Consider the following 15,791-nt stretch of genomic DNA (forward strand, 5'->3'; position numbering starts at 1 on the left):
AAGTGCCACGCATGCTCAGAATAAATAAAGAGATGAAAGCTATTGGCTACTGCCCCGTTTATAGTCCCGACATACGTGTTTTACGTCACCGCGTTCAGAATGATCGGATTTTCCGACAATTTTGTGCGACCGTGTGTATGCAAGACAAGTTTGAGCCAACATCCGTCGGTAAAAATCCTAGGATTTTGTTGTCGGAATGTCCGATCGATGTCCGACCGTGTGTACGGGGCATAAGGGGACACAGAACAGCGATCTGAGGTGCAGCAAGGGTTAATCCAATGAGGTCTCAAGGTAGCAATATGGTATAGCAAGGGAAGCATAACAACATTTAGAGCACAGTAGGGGGGGAAAGAGTAACAGGGTATAGCAAGAATTAAGTCTGGAGTCACAGGGTCCCAATCCCAGTTTAGTAATCCAGGGCACAGCAAAGGGGGAAACTGAAGAAACACAGGCAGCAGAATGGAACATCAAACAGCAAGTCCAGGTCAATGAGATAGAAGAAACACACTAAAAGCATCTGTCACAACTTGATGAAAATCCAGGCAGAATGATCCACATATTGTAGGCTTGCATGGTCCTTCTGGAGGTAGATTGCTAGGTCCTGGGAGAGGTGGAGGTCTAGGGGGACCTGGCCGCAGTGGTACACTCGGTATCAGGCAGCACACTTTACAGGGGGCAAGGCATAGCTTTGGGTCTACAGAGGTACAGACAGAAAGGGAAGTTTTAGTGTTCAGATAGCAACTTACAGCTATAAAGAACTAAAGGTTCCAGTCACAGCATACACAGGTGCAGAACTATATGCCCCAGCTGTTCTAATCTCCTTCTTAATGCTCTCTAGTAAATTGTACCTTGAGTTTAGTAGAGACCTTATCCAAAATTGCCAGGGCTGGTACAGAATATTGATATAGGATACAAAAAAAAGCCCGTGCTTGCTGCTGAGAGGAACCGAACCTCATCTGTAGTCATCCCATGCCCCCCCCCCCCCATGTGAGCACAGGAATTAGTTGATGAATTATGCAGATTGGCTGACTAAATTACAAATTGCCTTTTGAATTTGTTTGCATGTCACAAATGTTTTTATAAGTTGTCAGTTTCACACAAATCTAGTATTTTGAATCTACATTACAGCACTCCTCTAAATTATTGGGTTTAGGTATTTCTAGTGAAGGATACTGCTAAAGCTACAGCATACAAGACTTTTTAGACAAGTGAGGTCTTCCAGCCATGCTTCAACAAATTGGGGAAGGACAATTTTTGTACTAGCACAACTGTGCCCAAATCGAGGTCCATGTGATGTAGTGTGGTGTGAAAGAATTTGAGCCTGCACAGAACTCTGACTTCCACCATACTTGAATACCTGTGGGATGAATTGGAATGTCAATTGTGAGGTCACCCTTCTTGTCAACCCTGACTTCACAAATGCTTTTTGGGCTAAATGGGCTCAAATTTCCACAGACAGACCCCGAAACCTTGTGAAAATCACTCCCAGAGAAGTGGAAGATATTTTAGCAGGATAGGGGGTGGGGAGAACTCCACAGTAATGCCCCCCTATTTGGAATGAGATGTCCAACAAGCTCATAACCTTTTCCATGGATGCCAATGAAAGCACATCTCTTGGATCTTAACATTACCCACTGAATTCTACAGTAGATTGCCTGGCTTTAAAATTTCACGTTGTGGAAAACATAAATTAATTTAGATGCATGCTTGGAGTGTTCCGTTAAATATATCTGTTTTGAAGGGGTTTTGCAATAAACTAAAGCTACATGGAATTTCCTCATATTTTATTAGTGACTCCTCAACCAAGTCAGCTTGTGAGTTGTGGTTTAATGACTTTTTTAGAATATAATAAAGCTTGTAAAATTTTCCTCTAGGTAAATTGACTTTTGAATATTTTTATAATCCATTAGAACGCCTACTAATTACTCCTGTCACTTGCACAAGGTGAAAGAAGAGAAGAAAGATCTAGAAGTCATTTTTCTGCCTGATATGTCAATGATTTGAACATCCCTTATGATAACCTGTTAATACAAGAGTGATAAATGATCAGAGTATTCCATTTGTCATTACTTTCAGAAAAGCAGTGGCAAGCAAAGCAAGGTTGTCTTCAGCATAATAATGTAGACAACTGTTGTTCATCACAGTGCTGTCATGTTATAGCTAAACTCCAGATATAAAGGACACATGTAGCTCTAAATTCATGACTATATCATTAAATTATTATTTTTTTATGCGTGCAAGCAGTGTAAGTACCTGAATCTCACCTGGTATGAACATTTTGTAATCCCCTGTACAACAGGCTGGGAGAGGAAGAAGCAGCACCATTAGCCAGTCAGCTATACTGCAGTGCTTATGTGCTTACAAGGAGCATGTTGATACAAGGAGAGAGTAATGTGACAGAGCTGAGCTCATGGAATGCTGCTTCTTCTACGCTCTGGTCACCAGCTTGGGGAATGGCAAGTCCTGTAAGAGAAGTTCCCATTAGAGAAAAATGGAGGCTGACCTTACTGAACTCTCCTTTGAGAATGCTTAAAAAACATACTAAAACCAGGCATCTAGAATTTAAAGAACGAGGATTGCAATCGCAACCCCTGTACATCTCTAATGACAGTTACTTTAATTACAGTAGAGTATAATCCAGGTTCCTACCATTCCAGGGAAGACTGTGCTGTGTAGCAGAGCTGTAAATCACAGGACTTGATGGGCAGAAATACAAATCTTTTTTATGGCTACATAGTGCGGCAAGCAGAGTGTGTGTATAACAAGAGTGGCTGAATATATACTTGGCAGATTAAATAGTTTCATATATGTTTACCTACTGTGTATTTAGCTGTTTGGAGGGACTTCTGCATTAGCGATGAGTTATAACTTTTTCACATATACAGTTCTTGATCTACCTGACCTTAGCTTGGTATCAAGAGATCCCCAAATTTCCCACTTCTTATTAAGTGATTGAACAGTACTGACTGGCATATTCAAGGCTTTGGATATCTTTTTATATCCTTTTCCATCTTTGTAAAGTTTCATTACCTTATTATGCAGATCTTTTGACTGTTCTTTTCTATTTCCTCATGGCTCAGTGTCTAGCCTGCTTAGTGCATCCATGTGGGAGCTAACAAACTCATTGACTATTTATACACAGACACTAATTGTGATTTAAAAAGCCACAAATGTGAGAAATTAACCTTTAATTATCATTTTGACCTGTGTGTGCCACCTTCTGTCTCTGTACCAAGTCCAAACATTCCAGGGTAAAATTTTGATCAGGGCCATTTGGGTAGTTTCTGTTGTCATTATGATTTAAAAAGTATAAACATAGATGATTGATAATAAATGGCTTCAACCAAACACTAACCATGAGTGAAAAATATTTTTGTGTTATCATTCATATTCTCTGAAAAATGGCCAAGAAGTCATAAATTTTGCCAGGGTATGTAAACTTATGAGCACAATTGTACAACCCCAATTCCAAAAAAGGTGGGATGCTGTGTAACATCTACATGACAACAGAATGCAGTGATTTCTAAAGCTGTATTTTATTGACAATAGAGAATAGAAAACGCATCAAATATTTAAACTGAGAAAATGTACAATTTTAAGAAATAATAAGGTCATTTTGAAATTAAAGGCAGCAACACATCTCAAAAAAGTTGAGACAGGGAAACAAAAAGCTGGCAAAGTGTAGAAACAGATAAGAGCTGAAAGAACATTTTGCAACTAATTAGATTTATTGGCAATAGGTCAGTAACATGATTGGGTATAACAAGAGCATCTTGGAGAGTCAGGGTCTCAGAAGTAAACATTGGCAGAGGTTCATCAATCTGTGAAAAGCTGCATCTAAATACTTTAAATATATCATCTACAATACATTATATCATCAAAAGATTTAGAGAATCTGGAGAAATCTCTGAGCACAAGGGACAAGGTCGAAACACAGTATTGGGTGCCTATAATCTTTGGGCCCTTAGACAGCACTGCATTAAAAACGGGCATGATTCTGTGATAAAGGAATACTTCAAAAAATCACTGTCTATGAACACAGTTCGTCTTGCCATCCAAAAATGTAAGGTAAAGCTCTATCATGCGAAGAAGAACCCATATGTAAACATGATGCAGAAATGCTGCCATCTTCTCTGGGCCAAAGTTCATTGAAAATGGTCTGTTGCAAAGTGTCACACTTTGATTTGTCTGACTGCAGGACAGTTTTCCATGTTGCAACAGACAATTTTAAATGAGCTTTGGCTCAGAAGACAGTGACGTTTCTGGATCATATTTAAAGTCTGCAATTTTACGCTGAGGAACATTTTTTCTGAAATTTGTTCAACAATTTTTAGTTGCAGCTTTTCACGGATTGGTGAAACTCTTTCATTCTGATACTCTTACGATGCTCTTTTTGTAACCAATCATGTTATTGACCTGTTGCCAATTAACCTAATTCATTGCAAAATGTTCCTCCAGCTCTTCCTTTGTACCACTTACTTTGCCAGCTTTTTGTTGCCTTGTCCCAATTTTTCTTTTTTTGAGACTTATTGCGGCCATAAATTTCAGAATAATTTTTTTTCCTTAAAATTGTACATTTTCTTAGTTTTTAAACATTTGATATGTTTTATATTTTCTATCGTGAATAAAATATGGATTTATGAGATTTGCAAATCATTGCATTCTGTTTTTATATAGACTTTACAAAGCATCCCAACGTTTGTGGAATTGGGGTTGTAAATCCAGTTAGGCAATAATCTGATAGAGTTGCTTGTTATGTTGCACAGCTTTGTGCTCCTAAACCTTTATGTCTCTATACCTAAAACAAAGTAAATGTATGCTTTTTATTTTTATTTAAGAAACAAATACCCGATCAGATCCGTGATTTGACTCGCACATTACCACCATTAAAAGGCAATTTACAGGAATCTTTCTTGCCTTTTACGAGCAATACTGTTCCACCAGGTCTTTTCAAAGTAAGACAAGCCAGTACTGAATCAAGTGCCAACGACTCATCAGCAGTGTCAAAGTCTGGTAAGTCTTGAGTATAATCTTCAGTTCAAGTAGCTTCCATTGTTCCTCTTCCAAAACTCTTGTTTAGACCCCTTTCACACTGGGGCAGTTTTCAGATGCTTTAACGCTAGAAATAGCACCTGTCAAGCCCCTGCCAGCCCAGTGTGAAAGCATGAGTGCTTTCACACTTGGGTGGTGCGCTTGCAGGACATTAGAAAATGTCCTGTAAGCAGCATCCTTGGGGGCAGTTTAGGAGCGGTGTACACACTGCTCCCAGACCACCGCTGCCCATTGGAATGAATGGGCAGCACTTCTGAAGCAGCTGAAAACTGCTTCGGACACGCGCCACCTTCTTGGGGGTTAAAAGTGCCCCGCTACTGCCTGAATAGCGGCGCTAAAGCGCCACTATAACAGCGATAACGCGCCGCTAAAATGAGTGGCACTTTACCGCTAACGCTTGGGCGGCTGCAGTGTGAAAGCAGCCTTAGAGAGGGTATAAAATCTTAACAAATAAATGACTGTCTTTAAATAAAAGAAAATCAAACATAACTTGGAGAAGAGTGTTTGTAGGTAATATTTCTACTTTTACTGTTGATAATTCATTTTTTGATGCTATATATTTTTGAAAGACCTTAAAGCAGAACTCCAGTGTGCAGCTATCTATGTTTTTATAGTCACTCCTCCCCATCCTCCACTGCTTATTACAGTGGCAAGAAAACATATGTGAACCAAACAAAACAGAGTGTGCTTAAAGGAGAAGTCCAGCCTAAAATTTTTAGGCTGGGCTTCTCCTATGGGTTACAGGAGTGCAAATCATTTTGCACTCCTGTGACCTGTTTTAATTGTGGAGCGGTCTGAAGTCACGTCACTGCAGTCAGTCGAGGCAGTGAGTCATCCCGACTTAGGAAGTCTGGATCCACCAGCTGCCTGGACTGATGGCAGTCTCAGCCTCTCAGCGAGCCGCTGAAACTGCTGCTCCCCACCCCTCCACAGCTCAGCGCTTTAATGAGCGTGGAGGAGCAGAGCAGGAGAGCTGCTGACTGACAGTCAGCAGCTCTCCACTAGGGGAGGTGAGAGAACCAAGCCATCGACGATGTTCGGTGGCTCGGTTCTCAGTGCAGAGGCGGCGGGCGACAGATGCGGCATCGGTCTGATGCTGCATCCAGCTAGGTAAGTATGAATAGAAGAAAAAAAACTTCTAAGCTGATAATACAAACCATTCTAATGTCTTGAGTTGAACACACCAATTAAACATTCACAGTCCTATAGGAGAAAGTAAGTGAATTCTTGCAGTTAATAGCTGGTCAAACCACTTTTGGCAGGAATGGCTTCAAGCAAGTGCTTTCGGTATCTCAGAATCAGACCTGAGCAGTGTTCAGGAGGAATTTTTGACAATTTTTTTCAAAAATGCTTTTAGCTCAGACACATTTGTGGGATGTCTTTTGTGAATGGCTTTCTTGAGATCACTCCACAGCATCTCTTATAGGGTTAAGGTCTAGGCTCTGACGGGGCCACTCCAAAAGGCGCATTTTCTCCAGTCTTCTGTCCAGGACAGCACTAGAGAGATAGGCTCCACCTCCGGTGGCAGGAAACACATAACCAGATCTTTAAATGGCGGCTTCTGTCCCTCTTCCTCAGTATTTGTGTTTCCTCCACTAGAGGAGGAGGCTAGATAGGAGCTCTCCTTCCCCTGAGCCTGGGAGCTGCCCATGGGAGAAGGAGAAGGAGGTCTGCATACCTGGTGGTCTAAGGTGGCAGGCATCTGGGTCCCCCGGCTAGGCTAAACGTAGCTGGTGCCGGCGTCCTCCTCCCTGATAGCCGCTTGGCTGCTGGATGCGATTGTGTCTGGCGTGGGTCAGGCAGGGGTCGGGCGTAGGCCTCGAGTTCCGGCCTCTGGAATGCAGGAGGAGGGCAGAGTGATGGACTCTTACACAGCCCATTTTTTTATGGTCCCCCCATCTCTTTTTTTAGATGGGATCCGAACTATAGAGTCTTGTGAATCCCATCAGCAGCTGGTGGGGGGGAACATAGGTGTTGGTGAGGACACCCATAGATTGCTAAAGTTTTTTTGCTGACGGTAGCTTGTCTTTTGTTTCCCTTCCTTTTCCTCCTTCTCTTCTCTCCTTCTCTTGTCTTGGGCTCTGCCCACAGAACCAGAGAGGTCAGGGGGGAAGAAGAGGTGTCCGTCATATACGAACAAATTTAAGGAAGGGTGGAACAAGCCCCTCTGTATACCCTGTATTGACAAATTTGTTTACAAGGAGGCCACGGGGGCTTGCAAGGAATTGATTTCTGGTGTTCAGAAAGAAATGAAGGCCATTAAGTCAATGCTGGCAAACCTTGAAACCCCAAAACAACCAGCCGCAGTCCCCCCCCCCCCCCTGCTTCAGCCCCAGAGGTGGGTGACGAATCAGGGGGAGATAAATCAGATTCTTTGGATGAACCAAGTGAGGCGGCATCATCCAAAGATATTCCGAGCCAAGGGACAAGTTCACCTAGATACAGGCTCTCACTCGAGAAGGTTGATGCCTTATTGGGGGTGATCTACGAGACACTTGAGATTAAAGAAGAGCGGGTCTCCTTGTCCTTACATGACCAGATGTACCAGACCCTGAAAAATGACCGAACCAGGGTTTTTCCGGTACATGGCGCACTGGCGGACTTTACTAAAAAAGAGTGGGTGGAACCGGAGAAAAAATTGTTTTTTCCCAAGTTTCAAGAGGAGATTCCCTTTCAGTGAGGATTCCACCTGTGTCTGGAACATGGTACCCAAAGTAGACGCAGCCTTTTCCCAGTGTGCCAAATCAACGGACATGGGTGTCCTTAGGGAACCCATGGACAAGAGGATGGAAGTACTGCTGAAAAGGTCATGGGAAGTAGCCATGACAAACTTAAAACCCTCAATGGCTACAACAATAGTGGCTCGTAATTTGGAGGTTCGGCTGAACCAATTACATTTGGAAAGTGGGACCTCCAGGAAGGAAATGTTGGATTCCCTTCCCATGCTGCATAAGGCAGCAGGCTATATGGCAGACGCATCTGCTGAGTCAAGCTATCAGCGAAGACCGCTGCCCTTATAAACTCATCTCGCAGGGCGTTCTGGTTAAAATCCTGATTGGGGGACCCGGCCTCAAAAGTTAGGCTGTGTGGCATCCCGTTGAAGGAGACCTCTTGTTTGGGCAAGGTCTAGAAAAAGTCCTAGACTATACTGCAGACAAGAAAAAGGCATTTTCTACCAAGAGTAAGAAAGCCCCAGGGAAACTTTTTTTTTCGTCCTCAAAGACAAGGAGTGTCATGAGGACAGACCTCTAAGGGGTCAATCCCTAAAAACAGTAGGGAAGGGGAAAACGGAAAGGTGTTCTGTTTTCCTCTCCTAAAATAAACACTAAATCCCAGTGACTTGGCTCCCGTGGGAGGGAGACTGGGTTAGTTCCTCCAACAGTGGGAAAAGACTACCCCAAATGCTTTTATACTGAGGATAATCAGGGAGGGCTATCGAATACAGTTCAAAGGCACCCCGCCCACAAGGACGTTTGTGACCACGCCTCCCAGGGATCCTCAGAAGGCAACAGCCTTGTTGTCACAAATTGGCGACTTGGAAGATCAGTGGGTTCTTGTTCCAGTGCCACAGCGAGAAGTAAACCACGGTTTCTACAATCACGTTTTTGTAGCAAAGAAACCGTCAGGCAAATTCTGTCTAATATTAAATTTGAAGTTACTAAACAACTGGGTAACTTACAGAAAATTCCATATGGAAACAATCTTTTCGGTAAAGTCAATTCTTCCCCCAGGTTGTTTCATGTCCTCCCTTGATCTGAGGGACGCCTATCTACACGTTCCCATCCACGAGGACACTCAAAAAAATTTGAGGGTGGCAATCCAGTGGGGAAGGTAGGTCCGACATTTTCAATTCAGGGCCCTACCATTCGGCCTGTCCTCATCCACCTGGTGGAAGGACTGGCTCCCCTGAGATTGAAAGGGATATCGGTCATACCATATTTGGACGACCTTTTATTCTTTGCCCCCTCTGTGCTCCAATTACAAGGAGATCTGGGGGTGGCCATTTCCTTTTTAAAAAAACTTGATAAACAAAGAAAAGTCGAACTTAATCCCGACACAGGTCTTACAGTACCTAGGGTTCTTGGTGAACTCAGTGATGCAAAAGATCTATCTCAGAGGAGAAGGTAGAAGAGGTGAAGGTGACTGCAACCTTTTTTCAAAACAATCTGGCAATTTCCCTCCGCTCAGCTGTGTCGGGTCTGGGTTTCCTGGTAGCAACAATTCCTGCAGTACCATGGGCAAGGGCCCATTTCAGGTGTCTCCAGGCCAATATCCTGAACAGCTGTGATGGAGCGCAGGAATTGCTAGACACAACCATCCACCTATCTTCAAAGACCAGAAGGTCTCTATGGTGGTGGAGGAATGAAGAGAACCTTGTGCAGGGTCTATTATGGTCTCTTCCAGTGTCAGTCTGTATCACCACGGATGCCAGTGCTTGGGGCTGGCTGGGGGGCCCATTGGGGGTCAAAAATAGCCCAAGGGCACTGGGAGAAAGTACAGTCCCAAAGATCAGCCAACTGGAGGGAGTTACAGGCGATCTGGGAAGCGCTAAAGACATTTGCCAGAGAGCTGAAAGGTCACCACGTACAGGTCCTCTCGGACAGTGTGGTAGCAGTTTCTTATTTAAACAAGCAGGGGGGAAACAAGATGTCAGTCCTCAATCAGACTAATGAGTGTCATCTTGTTTTGGGCTGAGAGAAACCTGAAGTCAGTATCTGCAGTCCATCTAAAAGGTGTGGACAACCACCTGGCGGACTCTGAGCCGACACCAAGTGTACGAGTCAGAATGGTCACTAAACAGAGAAATCTTCCAGCTAATAGTAGAGAAATGGGGTCTCCCAAACGTGGACTTGTTCGCCAACAAGGCAGATGCCCAGGTTCCGGTGTACTTCTTGCTAGAAAGAGAAGTAGGGGCCAAAGGGATAGACGCCTTGGCCCAGAGGTGGACCTTTCCCATTGTTACGTCTTCCCCCCGTTCAAACTTATATCTCCGGTCCTGAGGAAATTTCTTCAGGAGCGGACCACAATGATATTAGTGGTCCCGTATTGGCCGAAGAGGCCATGGTTTTCCACACTGCTGTGCCTGACAGGAGCCTCCCCTCATGCTGCCCGAGAGGAAGGATCTGCTGTCCCAGAGCCCAGTTCTGTTACCAAATATACAGAGTCTAAAATTGTCGGCTTGGTGTCTGAAAAAAGCCTCCTGAAATCTAAGGAGCTCTCAGACAGGGTGGTAAATACAATTCTTTCTAGTAGAAAGAAAGTAACCCAAGCAATTTATGTTAAATTTTGGAAAGTTTTTTGTTTGTGTTTAGATACCAAGAGGGTGTCTGCAGGTATCCCAGCCGTTTTGGAGTTTTTACAAGACGGTGCGGATCAGGGACTGGCCATCAGCACATTAAAAGTGCAGATTTCGGCCTTGTCTGTTTATTTAGAGCAATCCCTGGCGTTAGACCCGCTAGTTAGCAGGTTCTTTAAAGAATTAGCCAGAATTAGGCGCCTTTCACACGGACGGCTATTCTGCCGCAGTTAAAAGCATGTTTTTTTTTCTGTGAAATTCAAGACACCAGGCACTGCGATCAGCTGCATTTGTACAGTGCGATTAGCCGCGGTTGCGTTTAGCTGCGGTTTGCCATTTCCATAGCAACCCGACAGGGTACCGACTCATATTGAACAGGGATCCGACTTGGATCCCCGCCAATACCAGGCACTGTGTTTGGTATGAATCTTGAGGGGGAACTCCACGCTAAATTTTAAATAAAAAAACAGCATGGGTTCCCCCTCCCAAGAGCATACCAGGCCCTTCGGTCTGGTATGGATTCCAAGGGTCCCCCTCTACGACGAAAAAACGGCGTGGGGGTCCGCCCAAAATCCATACCAGACCCTTATCCGAGCACGCAGCCCGGTCGGTCAGGAAAGGGGGTGGGGCCGAGTGAGCGCCCCCCCCCTCCTGAACCGTACCAGGCTGCATGCCCTTAACTTTGGGGGGTTGGTGCTTTTGGGCAAGGGGGGCTCCCTGTGGGCCCCCCCACCCCAAAGCACCTTGTCCCCATGTTGATGAGGACAAGGGCCTCTTCCCAACAACCCTGGCCGTTGGTTGTCAGGGTCTGCGGGCGGGGGGCTTATCGGAATCCAGGAGCTCCCTTTAACAAGGGGGCCCCCCACCCTATGTGAATGAGTATGGGGTACATCGTACCCCTACCCATTCACCTGGGGAAAAAAGTGTCAATAAAAAAAACACACTACACAGGTTTTAAAAGTAATTTATTAGGCAGCTCCGGGGTCTTCTTCCGACTTCAGGGGTCTTCTGCCAACTTCAGGGGTCTCTCAGGCCTCTTCTCCCTCTCTCTGGTGTCGTCTCCACGCTCTCTGGTTCTTCTCCAGTGCCTTCTTCCTTCTGCCGGGCTCCTCCGCTATCTTCTGCTCTTTTGCCGCTCTTTTGCTAATGGAGGAGCCCGGTCTTTTGAGACGTCTTCTTCCCTCTTCTCTTCCAGAGATGTTGACATGACGCTCCCTCTCGCTGTAATGCCGTGAGCGAGGTCCGCAACCAATTATATAGGCATGGGGCTTGGCCACCGGGTGATGTCACCTGGTGACCCCGCCCCCTTATGACGTCACAGTCCCGGGGCATGATGGGACTGTACCATCATAAGGGGGCGTACCATACACAGCAGTGCCTGGTATTGGCAGGGATCCCCGTGCTTGTCTCTCATTGGGAAACATTTTTCCTTTCCCGATGAGCGAGCCAGCTCGGCGCTGCTATCCGCAGCTGACACAGTGCACTGCGGTTATGTGCGGATAGCTGCGCTAAATCGCTCCTGGACGCAGTCAATTCTATTTTTTCTATCCACACAAAACTGCAGGTAATCAAAACGCAGCTAAACACAGTGTGTGAATGGGGCCATAGGAAAGCATTGTGTGCATTTAGCTGCGGTAGAAAACGCAGCTAAAAGCACAATTCTATCCGTCCATGTGGAGAGGGGCCTTAGACCTGTTTTGTTCAAAATTTTGCCTAAATGCCTCGATAGTTCTACAAGGTGGGGTTAAAATGGTCACAGGAAGAAGAGCTGTCCTTAAAATGGGTCACGCTCAAAACCGTCTTCTTAGTGACCATATCTACAGCTAGGCACATTAGCGAGCTACAGGCACTTTCCATTAAAGAGCCTTTTTTGCAAGTTTTTGAAGACAGGCTGGTATTACACACAGACCCAGGCTTTTTGCCTAAAGTAGTGACAAAATTCCATAGTACTCAGGAAATTGTTTTGCCTTCATTCTGTGGGTCCTCCACCAATCCAAAGGAAATAGAATTCCACCAACTGGATGTGAGAGCCTGCATCTTACGGTATCTGGAAATGCCAAAAAGAATTAGAAAATCTAATTCTCTATTTATTTTGCATTCGGGGAAAAAATTGGGGTCCCAAGCTTTAAAAAACACAATCGCTAGTGGAAGCTTACAAAATTTTGAAGAAGGAATGTCCCTTTTCCCCCATGGCTCACTCCACAGGAGCACTATCGACCTCTTGGGCGGAGCGAGCTGGAGCGACACTAGAACAAATCTGTCGAGCAGCAACATGGTCAAACTACTCGACTTTCATGAAGCACTATAGATTGGACCTTATCTCAGCGCAAGACCAAGCATTTGGGAGAAAAGTCCTCCAAGCGGTAGTCCCAGCCCCCCCCCCCCCCCATCTGGTAGGTTCTCATTGATCCTCTCTAGTGCTGTCCTGGACAGATGACTAGAGAAAACTAGAGTTAGACTTACCGGTAACTCTGTTTCTAGGAATCATCCAGGGCAGCAGGGATTGCCTCCCTATATGCTGTTAAAACTTTAAACCAGTGTTTTTGTTGTTTCAGAAGCCGTTCTGGGGAAGTTCTCGGTTAAAGACTGAGGAAGAGGGACGGAAGCCGCCCTTTTAAAGATCTGGTTATGTGTTTCCTGCCTCCGGAGGTGGAGCCTATCTCTCTAGTGCTGTCCTGGACGACTCCTAGAAACAGAGTTACCAGTAAGTCTAACGCTAGTTTTCTGTTTCTGAAGCCATTCTGTGGTGGATTTACTTCGATGCATAGTGTCATTGTCCTTCTGCAGCAGCTAACTTCTACTAAGCTTCAGATGGTGAACAGCCACCCTGATATTATCCTATAGGATATTTTGTTTCCCAGCAGCGTTGCAGTTTGTCAAGGTGCTCTGACAGGCAGCAGTGTTTTTTGTTATTTTTGGAGAGCAGTGGCTTCTTTCATGGTGTTCTGTCATGTACACCCTGCGTGTTCAAAGCCTTGCATAGGGTAGACTCATGAACAGGGATGTTTGCAAGCGATGTATTCAGTCCTTACCTTATTGAGGATTGTGCTTTGGGAATCATTTTGGCTGGGTGCCACTTTTAGGAAGAGCAGCCACAGTACTAAATTGTCAACATTTCTAGACAATTTGGCTGTCAACTGATGGAGGCATAAAAACACTGTGAGATCGCTTTGTATCCCTTTCCAGCCTTACGCACGTCAGCTACTCTTGATTGATTGTCTTCAGAGAGCACTTTTTTGTGAGGTATGGTTCATTTCACATCTTATGAATCTTAAAATGTTTGAGCGTCTTTTATGAATTAAAGTAGTTCTATACCACACCTACAAACTAATTTCATTAATTGGACTTCAGGTGTGCAAACTACTGACTCCAATTAGCTTTTGCTGAAGTAATTAGTCTATGGGTTCAATTACTTTTTCCTCCAGCACTGTGAATGTTTAATGGGTGTGTTCAATAAAGACCCCAAAAAATGTAATTGTTTGTGTGTTATCAGCTTAAGCATATTGTGTTTATTTGTTGCTTCATATACAGCATTGCACTATATAAGGCACTAGTCTGAGCTCCTCTTCCATGTTCCTTACTGCTTTGGTGTAAATGGGCAACACAAATTATCACCTTATACAATAAGGAACACAGAAAGTAAACTGTACTGACTGAAAGGTAAAACCCTGCATTCAGACGTAAAGAGAAAAACAACCTTCAGTAGACTGCTGTTCCTAGAATTCAGTGGGCAGACTTTCACATCCAGAATAAACTGGCTCCACAGAAGTTTTGGGCACTACATAGAACACAGCTACGGTGAGTTACACCTCTGAAGTCCAAGGGTCCTCAAATACAATCAAAGACATTAAGTGAGACTTGTAGTGGACTGGGAGACAATAGGAAGTATGCCTGCCTGCACTGCATACAGTGGAGGGTGGAAGGGGAGAAAATTACAGAGCAACACCATTTTCCACCAAGAGGCAGAAGCAGATGGAGAAGAAACAGGCCAGACTGGAGTTCAGCTTTAAAGTTACTCTCATTAAAGTAATATACTGCTTCAAATTTAACGTGCGGGCACTAGAGATACCTTGAACAATACTGTACCTTCAACAACCTGCTGAATCCCAGGCCATTCTGACATGAAAAGCTGCAATACTTCTGCTACATCCCACCCTCCAGCAATTTACTGGCCAATAGGAATGCCAAAAAGGCATAAAGTGTGGTCAAACTTCATCACTAAGAACAAGTCACAATAGCCATGGATTCCATTGCAAGAGCAAGGTTTTGGGCAACTGTTGCAAGTATGTGCAGACACCTCTTGGTGGCTTGCATTGTATACTTGTGCAGTATTTTTTCTAACTACCAGAAGTGGTATTAAACCCTTTCATGGGCCCACTTAAATTACCAGATTTGTGTGATAAACAACAATGAAGCAAATCCTCCAACATAAACTGTACCTCTTTATCTGCAGCCCTTTAAAGTACACAAAGCAGATCCTATTTCTCAGCTTCCAGGAGGCGGGGGCTGGAATTTGTCACACACTCCACAACACCTAGCTGAGTGTAACCTGACACCTGAGTGGAGGGAATGTACAGCCTCACTGGGAAACATACATATTTGAGGTTGTCAATCACCGCCTGTGTACTGGGGGAGGATGTTGGGCACTTACCATAGATAGAGAGGACAGGATTCACATTAGGTGTTATGGCATGAGGCAAGTACACTTTGAGGATATGCTTTTATTGTACACAAAATATTAATCATCTTCAAAAGCTATTGATCAAATATATATCCACAGTTGCCCCAAACAGGGCAAGGATTTCACCCAATGTATTTCAAATCTACCAGACCAAAGCCCAATAAGTCTTATTAATACCATTTACAGGAACATATATAAAAAAATGCAAGAAATGTATATCGATGCTCAGTGGATGAAGGTTCTGTGTAAGAAAGGTCCCAATGCGTTTCACTGTAAATCGCTTCTTCCGGAGACCAAAAAATTGTATGATCAGAGACAGAGGCTATAGTAAAAAATGCCAAAAAAAGCATTTCAAAAGGCCAAGAAAAGAAGTAGGGAGTCTTTAAATAATCAACAGAAATGAGAATCAGCTCCCCAAACACAAATTAATAATTGCTTCTCCCAACAACATTCTGAATTGCAAAGAATCTTTAATAGATATTGGCACTTACTATCCTATAGTGGCAAAGTATGCAGGGCATAGACCAGGCATTACCTGCAGGAGAGCCAGATCATTGAAAGATCATCCAACACATAGTGACCTTGCCAGGATTCCTACATAACCTTATCACCTCACCTATCAAAACAGAAGAGGAACATTTAAATGTGGTGAATGCTAATATTTTTCAATGAATTCTCAAGGGCAGGAATAATCTATTTTGTGGGTCTGGCCTGTTTAATATTGAGGTGGAGTTTCCCTTTAACCACTTCAGCTACAGAAGG

General features: G+C 44.1%; 1 protein-coding gene across 1 annotated transcript in view; it reads left to right on the top strand.

The window, feature by feature from the left end:
- The window catches only part of RPGR (retinitis pigmentosa GTPase regulator), a 196,397-nt gene that overhangs the window by 123,023 nt on the left and 57,583 nt on the right, over nucleotides 1-15,791 (top strand). The window contains exon 11 of the mRNA XM_073616341.1: nucleotides 4,839-5,013. Within this exon, the coding sequence (XP_073472442.1) occupies nucleotides 4,839-5,013 (175 nt within the window). The remainder of the gene's footprint in view (nucleotides 1-4,838; nucleotides 5,014-15,791) is intronic.

Source organism: Aquarana catesbeiana, linkage group LG02 (assembly GCF_042186555.1).
Source record: "Aquarana catesbeiana isolate 2022-GZ linkage group LG02, ASM4218655v1, whole genome shotgun sequence".
NCBI lineage: Eukaryota > Metazoa > Chordata > Amphibia > Anura > Ranidae > Aquarana > Aquarana catesbeiana.